Source organism: Nestor notabilis, unplaced genomic scaffold (genome assembly GCF_000696875.1).
Source record: "Nestor notabilis isolate BGI_N333 unplaced genomic scaffold, ASM69687v1 scaffold34446, whole genome shotgun sequence".
Taxonomy (NCBI): Eukaryota; Metazoa; Chordata; class Aves; order Psittaciformes; family Psittacidae; genus Nestor; species Nestor notabilis.
In genome coordinates, this window is record NW_009933971.1 from 3,386 (window position 1) to 16,057 (window position 12,672).

The 12,672-nt window shown below is 45.7% G+C and overlaps 1 protein-coding gene across 1 annotated transcript; it reads left to right on the forward strand.

Moving 5' to 3' along the window:
• Positions 1-2,199: 2,199 nt before the first annotated feature.
• On the forward strand, positions 2,200-12,527 carry LOC104407739 (calcium/calmodulin-dependent protein kinase type II subunit gamma-like; the record flags this gene model as incomplete). The annotated part of the gene is made up of 5 exons (XM_010017108.1): positions 2,200-2,232; positions 6,123-6,191; positions 7,762-7,806; positions 8,471-8,519; positions 12,402-12,527. Coding segments are annotated over 5 exons (322 nt in total), but the record flags the coding sequence as incomplete, so codon positions are not given.
• Between the last annotated feature and the right edge of the window lie 145 nt (positions 12,528-12,672).

Below are 12,672 nucleotides of genomic sequence, written 5' to 3' on the forward strand. Positions count from 1 at the left end.
ACTTTGTGAAGTTGTAGTCACCTTACAAGAGCACCTTGAGAAGATGACATAGATGGCTCTGATGCATCTGTCACAGAGGGGATTGTGAGACTGATCTGATTTTAGTAATTTACTGATGTATGTTTTGACTTTAGTCAAAAGTTTTGATGCTTTAGCATTTACTGCCCATGCCTCATGTTGGCATTATCCAACCTGTCTCAAGTTGTAATATTACTTTCATGCTCTTGTCTTAACACAAGCCTCATGCCCCACCTTTTTCGTATTGCCTAGCTAGCTTTTCTTCCCCCTGTTATAGTAGGTGGTAGTAATGTGCTTTCTGGGATTTCTGCAATATATCATGCCGTGTTAATAGACTAATGCTGTTTTAAATTTAAATTGTACTCTGATTAAATTCTGATCTGCAGAGGGTTCTGTTTTCTTCTTTGTCAGTGTTACTTGTGCCTCTAATATAAGGAGGGTGATTGCTTTCTGTGTGGCTTGGTTGTCTCTCCTTTCATATTGAACCTTTTGCTTGTCTCAGTGTTTTCTGCCCCTTTTCTTGTTTCTGTAACTCATTGAAAATGTATATGAACTTCAAATGAGACTGTCTTCCTTAGTGATAAGTTTCCCTGCAGTATAGCCTCTGTTTGTCTGCTGCAACATACAGAATACACTAAAAATTGTATTCATGCAGTGGTAGTACAGCCTGTTTTAGCTCTAGCTTGAGGAAGAGCCTGTGGAGAAGTTAAATTGTCCTAAAATAAGATAGGAGGAATCAAGAATTTGTGAACAAGGTCATGGTAATACCTGTGTTGTGCCTTCATGAAGTGGAAGATTTGTCAGCCAACTGCTGAACAGATCAGTGTTTGGAGTGAGTCCATACTGGAACTAAAGATCAGATGAGGCAGAAGCTTTGCTAGTTTGAGTCTTTTCATGCAGTGGCTCCATGATTTTGGACTGTATGGTGTGATTAGGAATGTGGTTCTGGGCATGAGGTGAACATGGACGCTTCTGCTTTCAAAGACATGCCAGTCTGTATGTGTGCTTGAGCTCTGATGTGAGGATAGCACAGACGAAGGCAATATTCAAGGTGAAAGCTCTGAAGGCTTACTATAAGCATATGAACCAGGGAGGTACAACTCCACGGCCTGTACCGAGTTCAAGGGCTGCTCCAGAGGTGGGCCTTGGTAGTGTGCAGGAGTCCAGAGCTACATAGCTGAGCCTGTGCCATCGTGATTTTTGGCTGTGATGTGCTGTCCTACACTACTCTCTGAGCTAGACTCAGAGAAATAGCCTAGATGGTACCAAAGGAAGAGGATAGTAGGCAAAGGTATGTAGAGACAGCAGAGGCAGGGGTTAGTATTGTAATGCTGAAAGATATGCCAGGCTTAGCTTGGACAGGATGACACTGAGTGTAGTGAAAGAGCAGAGAAATGCATGCTGAGCCTTGTTTACAGGAGAGTGCAGTTTGGGGTGAAGGTGTCTTTGAGCACGACTGAAGATACTTTTGAAAAAGAGTAGAGTTCAAGAAGGTAATGTTTGAGCACTACTTTCTGTTTTATTCTCCCAGTGTCTGTAAGCACAAGGTGTTTGGGCTGTTGAGTGCCTCTTTGCCTTTCCTCTGTGTCTGAGCATGGGTGCACCTTCCCTCTGATCAGCCCCAATTTCTGTGTGAGGGAGCCTTTCTTCTCTCCATACTATGTTCAGAAGGTCTCTCTTCTTTCTTTATCTCTTGAAAATGCCCCTCCCATTGTGCCCTCCTCCCTAGCCTACGGTTGTAGTTGCAAACACACCTCTGCTTCCTTCAAATGTGAACAAATGGGTTTTTTTGCCTCCCTATTCAGTATAGCTGGGGAAGCTGCAGAGTTTTCTGAGTTGAGAGAGCACATAAAGGCACCTCCTTGCATCTCGCAAGGATGCATATATATTCCTCTCTCTCCTTATAAAAGTGTGTGGGGCACCTATGTTCTGACCTCAATGTTTGAGTGGATGGGGGCTTCAGCCCTACCCTTCCCCTCATGTGTAGTCATGTTCTTTAATGGTGACTCTGTCTGCACCTTCTCGCGTGTCTGTGTATTTCTGCTGCTGCTTATACCTGCCCAAAGGGGAGCAATATTGGCAGGGGGGCCTTGCTGGCGCACTAATATGTGAATAGTTTCTGTGCTTTTCTTCTCATCTCCTCTCTTCCCTTCTCTTGCCCTCTCTCAATGGTGTGTCCAGAAAAGGAAGTCGAGCTCCAGTGTGCATTTGATGGTGAGCACCTCCCGTAAGCTGCCTGTGATTCGTGCGTCCGCCATTCTCATGCCATGCACGCTCGGCTTGTGCTCATCACCCTACATAGCATGTCTGTGCAGGGGGGTGGTGGCAAGGGGCATCATTGTGCACTGAAAGGTCCATGTCCTCACTAAAAGGCCCTTGTGATTGTCTGGCCCCCAGCCAGTCAGACAGTTCCCAACTGCTGGCAACGCAGCCTGACCTTGCCTGCTCCGAGCGTGAAACAAAAAGAGGCAGTGGTTCTCCTAGGCTCAGCAGAGCAGGCGTGTGCCTTGCCTGGACATGGGGCTTTGTCATTCTGTTACAGAGGTGCCAAAAAGAGGAGCAGGTGCTTTGCCTGGTGTTGGTGCCGTCATCCTTGATGGGAGCTCGGCAGTGTAGAACAAACTGGGAGTCGCTCCAAATGTGGCAGAGACTGATGGGGCTCCACTGTTGAGATGAAATGTGTGGGCACAGCACTGCCGGGCAGCTCAGAGCTGCCGGCCACTTCTTTTTTTAGCATACTACTGAAAAGGTTTGTCAGAGCCTTTATAATCCAAAACTTCCTTTTGTCCTGATCTCGTTTATATATCCCAGCATGACCAAATACCCAGTAACTGCCTCCCCTGTCTTGTTCATTTCCTTTTTTCATCTATACAGATGTTTGCTATCCATAGAATTTGTCAGAAAAGTAGTCAAACCCACTCTTAACAGAGCAAAGAGAAAATTGGCCGGTGCCATATTGTAAGGAATCATACACAGCCCATTAGATGATGACTTTGTCTCTTGACACTGAGATATGAACCATAAATAAGGTACAAAAATTAGTTACTGTATAATCTCATTTACACAGAAAAAGAACAGAACATTTTTCTCCTCTATTGCAGGTAGAACAGGAATGTTACATTACTGAGAAAGCAGAATTTGTTTCTACGTTACTATCTGGAAGATATTTCTTCTCTTCCTCCTTCAAGGACAGCCTAAAACTATGTAAACACACACACACACAAAATACTCTCAAAGTACTGCTTGAAAATCTGATGTGAGGCACTATCTTTTTGCCAGCCCCGCCTTTATGAAACTCCAGGGCAGGAATTCACTGTGCCTTTCTTGCCCTTTTCTGCCCCCTGCCAGCAATACTTAAATTCCCTCTCAATGTTGTTTTAAAGCAGCTGGGATATGTAAACCACAAAAGTGGTGGCCTCAGAAAACATGGAAGCCTGAGAGTGGCTGAATAACTAGAGTTAGCCCATGCATTGGTACTTATTTTCTTCCAGTTGGCTAGAAATGTGTCCCCCTAGCGATATGATCACTGGTCTGTTTTTTCTCTTGCACCCTCTGTGTTGTTTGTGCCTGTCTGTCTCTCTTGTCTAGCTCAGGAAGTGCTGCCAACTGCTGTGGCAAAACTAATTATGTTAACATAGGTTTTAAGAAGGACCTGGCACCTTTTTAGGTGAATTGGCCTCTTTTAACTTGCGCTGTGCTGCTGTGAATTACCACGGATTGTAGCCTACGCAGTGACTGTGATGTTGGCTGGCAGGAGGAGTGGAAGGTGGGGTAAGAGGTGGCTGTGCCATCTGGGAAGGGCAGGCCAGTCTTGCCCAGGGAAGGGCAGTTGGTTATGTTAGGCCAAAAGACATGAGTGTGTGTGGAAAGCTAAGTATGTCAGATACCTCCATTTGAGAAAGAGCTCTGAAAAATGGTTAGGTGAAGTCGTCTGACTCTTACTTCTTTAGGACTCTGTCTGGGAGTAAAATGCTATGTGATTCTGGACTAGCAAACTTGATACTTGGTCTTCTTCAGCCCACTGGCTGGAGAAGAGTGTGATGGATGAACCAGGTGTTCAGTGCAGCCTGGAGGGTAGGCTGTGTGCGTGGGTTTGCACTTGGTGAGGTGATGTTCCATGCCTAGGAAGCTGCTGTCAACTTTTTTCAGAACAGTGGCTTCCTGGATGTTTGTTGGTTGGTTGGGTCCTCGTTTTATTTATTTAATGTATTATTATTATTTATTTCCCATTTGGCCTCAGTTATAAAGCCTTCTAAAAAATTGGAAGTATTTTTGTACGGCTTCTTTCATGCTAACTTTATCTTCTTATCCCAATGGACTAAGAAAAATGTGCTGTGTTTTTCTCACTGGAAGAGGTTTGGAAGATAGATCTCTGCACTAGGATCACTGTTTCTGAGAAGTATGGGAACCTCAGTGCTGTATAGAGGACCCAGGCATTGCCAGAATTTTGGTTGTGTTTATGCCACAAAATAGCTTGGGATTAATTTTTTCACATTGATCTGCTCCTCTTTGGCTTCTACAGTTGCCTGTCATCTCTTCTGCCATGAGGCTGGAAATACATACAGGATGCAAAGCACTTTGAAGGCCAAAGTCTTAGGACAATGTGGGGATGTATGGAAAGAGGCATTAAACAGTAATCGGTGAAGTGTTTCTCCTTTCTTAGCTTTGGGGATGAGTGTGTCATATGCTCTTTTGATTTTTTTCTGTGGACTTTAAAAGAATTCATGCCTGTCTCTCTCATCTACTTCCTCCCCTCTCTTACCTGTCCCATATTTCTCTTCTGTTTCTCTTCTCTCCCTTTTGAAAGGGCATAGCTAAGCCAAGGTGTGCCACTTTTGAAGAAAAACTGAAGTATTAGTAGGTGAAGTCTCAGCCTCATAGGATCTGTCACTGGTTGACATGATTAAACCTTTGATAGCTGTTCTCCAGCTCGGCATTTGACTTCTGCGTTCTTTGTGGTGGTTACTGGGTGATGAGGGCATGATGTTTTGCAGTATGAGTTTGCACTCCCCAAGAACAGCTACAGTGAGGTCACACTGCTATGAGCACCCATCTAGTACCTCTGATGTGAAAACCAAGCAGTTTGAGTCAGGCTCCTGCAGTCCTGATTTTGGCATTGTCACTGGTATCTGACAGCAAGAGAGCTCTATACCTGGTGTGGGGGTTATATGCCAGTGTAACTGTGAGACTTATTCTCCAACAACTGACTGGATTTGTGGGCTAGGAACTATATAGTAGTAGACACAGGTTTGGCTTCCTACAGTCTTTGCTCATTCCTGGCATAACTGACATACATGACTCAAGTGGGATATTTCTTTGCAGCAAGCTTGTGACTGTCTAATTGTGTTATGTGAATGCAGGAAATGGAGATATTCTTCTTCTGCTACAGCTACATGAGAGACTAAAGAGGGGGAAGATGAAAAACTAGTGAGCACAATCCAGAGGACTTGCTTCTTGGGGGACTACGTGGCCTTTTCCTTGTGTTGCATCCCTTTCCATATTTTGGTCCTGAAGTCTCTTTGTTCAGGTCACAGCAAGAACACAACACACCATACCTCACCTTTTCTCTAACTTTTCTAGGGCTGAACACACTTTTTCTGGCATTAGTAGATTGCCTGGGACCCTCCGCATCATCGTATACCTAGGACTGTCCCTGGACACTTTGGGGCTTCTCAGACATGACTCCCATTTGTCCCGTTTGAGATTGCACTGTGACTATTGTGTGTCTCACTTCTGTAGTCTCTTGCTCTCAGGGCTACTGCTATCTGTCATTCTTCTTCACCACATACTTTTGTTGGTGCTCATTGCAGGATTCTCCCCATCCCTTTGGGCTGCTGCCTTTTCCCCTTCTGTTTTCCTTCTGTATAGCTCTAGCAGTCCATGCACATTTGGATTTTGGTTCATCCCTTCAATAGCTGTTGCCTCTGAGGGAAGGATGATGTCCAGCAACTCAGGCAGCACTCCTCCTTCCTCCCTTTTCTTGGTGATCAGGCCTGTGGGGAGGGGAGGGTCAGAGGAGATGGTTGGGTTTGAAGCAATACTGTCATTTTCTTGCTGCCTCTGCTGCCCAGCAGGGAAACTAAAATCATGTTTTTCTGTCTCAGCCACAGAGCAACAACAAAACCAGTATAGTAAGCACTGCAAAAGAAACACCCCCAGTGCAGACGTCCATGGTATCTTCCCCAACTGCTATTTTTTTCCTGTTTGGTTTAATTTTGATTCTGTCCTCTCCCCTTCTCTCCTTCCCCCAGTCCCAAATGCTGCTTGTGCTGCTCTGTTTCAGCTTGTGTTTTGGCTTTGTTCTGTGTTCCTGTGCTGCTGTGGGCCTGATCACAGCCTCACAGGCTTTGGGGTGGGGGTGCTGAGCAGAGCTGTGGTTGGATGTGGGGATCGCAGCTTGCCTGGACTTCCCCGTGTGCCATCCCTGTATAGTTCTGTGTGTCCCGTTCAACTGTTCCTGCTGGCTTTGGGGAGGCTGGTTTGGAAGAAGAGAGTGGCAAGCTCCATCCACTCTCATAACACTCAGGAAATGGAGGATGGATGCCAGGACACCACAGAAGAAAGGGGAGGCAAAGGCTTTTTAGAGGAATCCTTTGATGGCCCATTTGGCCTGCTCAGTTGTGTGGTTGGTCCTCTGCAGCTCGCTGACTTGCTAGACTAGCATTTTCTGTTTGGGCTGTGTGCAGCAGACTTCATAGGGTGCCTTGTGCCTAGTATGTTTAACGGCACAGCTTGGTGTGGGCTGCCTCAGTGTGTTTGGAAGATCAGGTAGCGGTGCAGTAGGTGAGTGTACATCACTGCACCATCACAGTCCCTGGTGCCCTTGCTAAGCCACCCTGCAAGAGTGACAGCAGTGAGGGGAGATCCTGAAATCTTGTCCTGGTAATGAAGGGATGAGTGCAGGAGTCTGTTAACCCCCCCATAAGGCCTAGTTGCTTCTCTTTGTTGTATGCTTTGGAGAGTTGGATTTGGAATTTTTGTAGGGTGGGATTTGATGGTTTTGTTGTTTGTTGAAGGATGAAGGGTTCTTGGGACACTTCATAATTTTCTGCTTTCCCTTCACTGGCTTTGTTCGCAATGGGTTTGATGCTGAGTGAGCCTTTCTAAATTATTAACTATTGTCGTTATTATTGAAATTGGATGTCATTTTAGATCCTTGTAGAAAAATTAACTTTTTTCACAGCCCAGTTCCCTTAGCAGCTTCTCTCTGCAAGGTATTGAGGTGGTCCAGCTTATCACATTTTTATTACAGAAGTTATGAATGTCCCTTTTTTAGGGTAAAATATCTGGCAAACGTTCCAAAAAACTGGGAGACAAGGGCCCCAGCCCAATATTATCCTTTCCTCCCCTTCTCTCTCTTCTGAAGCACTTTTCCAGGGGGGCCGCTGTTGAGGGGTCACTACTTCAGGAATGGCTGCAGAGGGTGCAGACTGGCTGCCTGGTTGCCGTCTGCTGTTTGTGCCAGACCGGTTCACTGGAGGCAAATTGGGAATTAGGGGCAATTGCAGGGGAGCCTGGGGGCTTTGTCTCCTTGCATCTGTAGCTTTTAGTGCAGCCTCTCTCTTCAGGAAACCTGTGCAGGAAGTGTGTGTGTGTACACAGAAGCACTCGTGTGCTGTTTGGAGTTTGTGGTTTGGTTTATTTTTTCTATGTCAGTCGCCTTTTCTCCACTTGCTGGGGAGTGAAAAGAAATGACAGAATGCTTTGGAACTGGAGTTTAATGATTCTTCCATCCTTTCCTAGGAGCCTCAAACAACTGTTGTCCATAATGCTACAGATGGCATAAAGGTAAGGTATGGGTGTGTTGCCAGAGAAACCTCCGCTTCACTCTTGTGGTTCTTGCCTTCGTGTGTCTTACTTCAGTTTCTACCTTTCTGACTTCTGGTTTGTAGCATGCTCCTGAATACTGCTAGTAGTCGACTGGGAGGTTTGTGTTGTATGGCTGTGGATCTCTGGAAGAGGCTGAGTAGGGACAACTGTTCAAATATTATCATCTTCCTATTGTGGTGTCTAATCACCACTCTCATTCGTATATGGGGTGGAAGAGACGATACAGGCACTTACACACTTTTTTTTTTGATCTGGAAATGAAGACTTGTTCCCCTGAGAAAGCATAGGAGCCCTTATTTAGCTTTTTGTGGCTACTCTTCTTCCAAATAGAAGCAACTCCCATTTGATCTCATTTGACAGTTTGGTAGCTTCTGTCCTTGTAAAGTTCTGGGTGGACGGCTTGAACGGCTCAAACATGCAAAAGCTAAGCAGAGATGCTGTTACATTTTGCTTATTATTTGGCCTGCTTCCATCCAAATCTTCCTTGTATCATCCTCTCCCTGCCACCCCTGCCAATGTTTTTGTGCTTTTCCCCATCTTTCTTTACAAACAAACCCAACTATTTACTCATGCTCCCGACTGCTGATGCTCCCGACTGGTAATGCTCTGTTCTGCCATGCAGGGTTCCACAGAGAGCTGTAACACCACGACTGAAGATGAGGATCTGAAAGGTAGGTGTTTTGCCTGTAATTCCTAATACTGTTAAGTGCAGGCAGGGGATCCTGGAGGTGCAATCATAGCCTTGAACTAGCTTCCCAGATCCCTGTGTCTGACTCTGTTCATAAATTCACCATGACGCCGTCATTCCTGTCACAGTGGGACTATGCGCTGAGGAACCAGCTGACCTGGCCCCTGTGGTATATAAACACTGTTTGCCCTGAGCTAATTTGTTTTTTATCTCAGAGTTGGAATTCTTTTCTTGCAAATATCATAATCTGTTAATCTCCAGTCCATTTCTGGGCGTGGAAAATCCCTAGCAGTCCTTTGAGATTCGGAGTCTGGTGGTGTTTTTGTGCTTCCCTGTAGGTTACAGGGAGTTGAAACTTCTCTTTTACTGCTTAGGCTCCATTCTCACCCCTTTCTGAGAGTCTCTTTAGTGACATGCCCACACTTCCCTCTCTATTTTTTTCTTTTTGGGTCTATTTTTGTTTCTAAGTTTAAGATAATTCTCAGCCTATTGTCTCTGCATGGAAATGATTTTTTGTGTCCTTGACTGAGATACCAGTAGAGGGAGAGGCTGGGAAGAGATTTCCCACCTTTCACTGACCATATTGTAAATATTCTGTGCTTGTAGAACTCTTCAGATGAAGGAGCTCTGAGTCCCATATCTGCTCATGTTGTTTAAGGAGCTGTCTTTTTTCCTCACATCTCTAAAGAAGGACAAGCAGACATTTTCCTGAATGAGTGGGTTCGGGATGTGTGAATGCAGTTTGCATTCTGAGGCAAATGTGTTAATAGTCTGCATTTTGAGGCAGAGGTATTCTCATTTGCCCTGCAGTCAATCTGAGTTACATATCCAGGGAAAAATCAATGCTGATCCTGTGGTGTAGCAACAATGTCACCTCTGTCAGCTGGGCTAGTTCCTGATGCTTTTCCCATGGCTTATCACAAGCTACTGGCTGCTCTTCTCTGAGGAGTCATAGGGAGCAGAATGCATGCCACTGAGTGAACGAGCTCTGCAATAGAGGTTGTTTCAGATAAGACCTGACCTCGTTACAGAACAGTATTCTAGCTCCCACCTTTTTGACAAAGAGTACTCCGTGGTTTAAGAATCCAGCTTTGAGGGAGGGGAACTGAATTTTTTTGTAGTGTGGTAATGAAACTGATGCATGTAATCTCTGCTGGATATCCATCCAGAACAGGTATTTGTCCAGAACCTTGTCTCCTTTGGCAGCTTTTGTTCAGAAGAGGTCCAAGGCTTACGCCGTTTGAGCCAACAGGTCCTGTAAGTCAGGAATAGAAATGCTGTGAGGAGAAAAAGGCTAGGACTGGAACAGAAGGTGGGGAGAAAGAGGGCAGCTGGCCAGGGCTAAATCTATGAAGAATCGTATAGGGCTGCATTGCTGCAGATCAAAACTGAGGTATTTTGGGTTGTTTGGGGTTGTTGGTTTTTTGGTGGGAGGTTTTTTTTTATTATTTGTTTGGGTTTTTTTTTTTGGCAGAGGTTAGAAATTTTTGTTCTGATTTTGCTAGAAGGGAGCATTTGAATGTTGGTCGGGAGGGAAGGAGCTTGCACAGTAATGGTTTGTGCTATGGACAGCTCTGGTAATTTTAGCACTTCAGTTTTAAGTGTATCAGTGTTCACCAGTGTTCCTTTTCAACTCCTGCCTCTCCATGTTTTAAGCTAAGCAAGCATTAAAGGAAAACTAAATAGACCAAAAGGTTTGGGGGTGTTGGAGTTCTTGGTGTTCTTCATAGCCATGACTCTGGGAAAAGGGAAGTGTCTGTGCAATTCCTCAGCCAACTTCTTATTTCCAGTAGCCAACAGGTGACACAGATCTGTTCTTCTGTGGTGTGGGAGACGTCTTCTTGATCCACCAGTGACAGTTGCCTCAGGGATACATTGCTTTGACTGTGGTGGGGTAAAGGCAGCAGCCCCCTCCCACACCTCCCTGTGCCATTCTAAATTGCACAGCAGGTCTGTGTTATAGAGGTATCTACTTGGCTTTGCCCTGGAGGATACTCCTGCATGTTTTGTGCCCAGCATTGTGGTTTCTTTAATGTTCTCCTATTTCCTTTCTCTTTTTTTATTTACTGAACTTGCGTGTTTTGATTGTGTTTGTGTTTTAATTCCCTGCCATGCTAGCTCCCCCTCTCTCCACCGGGGACGGCAGCTCAGTGCTTGAAGGACGGAGGCACAGTGAGAGCAAAACACAGACTGAGTCCATGCAGTCCCAGCTTTCTCTCTGTTTCTCAGCCAGTAAGTCCAGGGGTGCAGTGCTTCATGGCATCTTTCTCCCACCCCTCCCACCACCTTTCCCATTTCTCCTTCCCCAAAGTTTTTCCTTTCCTCAACTTCCTTCCAGAATGTTGATTTTTCATTTCTAGTTACTCCAGAATAAAAACAAATCATCTCCCTTCCTGAAAAATATCCTCCTTTGCACACTGAAAATTTCCAGAACTTTCCAAAACCCCAGTCAGAATCTCATCCTAGCTAATTTCATTCCTTTGCTTTCATCTGAGTGAGGCGTGGAGTTCTCTGCAGACACTGCCTTTCAGGGTGTCCTTGGGCAAGTCACAGCATCTCTTAGTTTTCCTTGTGGTAACTGGGTCAGTGGTACAGGTCTGCTTATGGAAGGGATGTGCGAGGCTGAATTCAGTCTCATTTATCAAGAACTTCTGAACACCCCAGACGTGGATGGTGCTCAGCAGTTACAAAAGGAAGGAAAAAAAGTTTTTACAGGCTGCTTCAAGGATGCTTGGAAGAGAGGCTGTGGCTGCTGGAAGATCCCATAGCATTTCCGGTGCTCTGAGTGGAAATCCTTGGATAATGTTGGCTCTGAGGGGCATCTCTCTGTCATGAGCTTTTACCTTGCGTGTCTGTCTTGAGAGCTCTGTTAGCTGGTACTGTGGTTAGTCTGCCAGTTACAGACAGTGCCATCTGCCTGATCTCTCCAGAACTGGCTGCCTCCGTAGAGGAGCCTGTGGCTGAAAAACTCTGAAAATGGATATGAAAAAAGCTAGTAGGCTGGAGAAGATCTCGGTGGGATTCCCAGCCCTTCCCCTACACAGACATACCATGCTGGCTGCCTACTTAAAGCTATAATGGAACGATCCCTAACGTGAGTTGGGAATGTCTGAGTATTTTAATCTGTTGAGGTCAGCCTGGGAAGGAAAGAACAGGCATGCCCTCTTCTGTCTCCTCCAGTCTTCCTTCCCTGGTTTCCTGCATACAGCAGCAGTATATCTCGTATGATGCAGCAGCTTGAGCCTCTCTGTTACTTATTTTTGAAGTAGTTGTAAGGATTGTGGGGTCCAATGGGAAGGGTGTTTTGCCCTACCAGAACGGAAAGGAAACCATCTCTTCCGAAGTCTTTTTTGCTGTGAACTGTTCATCACTGCTTTCTTAACTTCTTTGTGCCTCTTGCTTATAGCAAGGCCCTGTTTGGTAGGCTGAGGAGTGCCAAATCACTTCTCTGCCAAGTGGGGCAGGGGTCTCCCATCCCACTCCCCTCCAGGTTGAGATTTGCAGTGATGTGGATGCCCTACTTTCTTTCTCTTTCACTCACATCTTGTACTTGCCCTCGTGCTGTTTTGTCACTACTCTAACCAATGTTTCAGGTCACCCTCAAACTACCTCCAGCAGCATTAGTGCGATTCCTACTGTGCTTTGACAGGTCATCTTCACCAGTGCCAGGGTGTTCCCCTTGAGTAGCATCTGGCCCAGCCAAAGGGTGACAGAGGCAGGAGAGCAGGTTGAGGTTGCTGGAATGTGGATGTCTCTGTGTGCCAGTTGGGTTGGGGCTCTGTGTGTTTGTACTTCTTTGTTAGTTTTTATTTTGCTTTCTGGTTTTGTTTGTTTATTATTTTAACGCTTAACATTTGTTTTGCAGCTACACAGTCTTGTGAAGAGAAGCTTCATGCCTGGGACAGCCCAGGGCAGACATTGGAGTTAGAGCGTGCTCAGTCGGAGCCTTTGCTAACTCCAGTAGTTCCCTTTGTACTTAACCGTGCACCGTGTAAGTTAGCAGCTGGGTAGCAGTAGTTGAGTAGTGCAACTAATACTAGTTACCGTAGATGTAAAGCCCCGTCCCCTTTCTTCCCTCCACCCCTGTGCCCCGCGTCCATCCGAGGAGGCACAGAGCGCCCTCTGCGTTCCCGCTG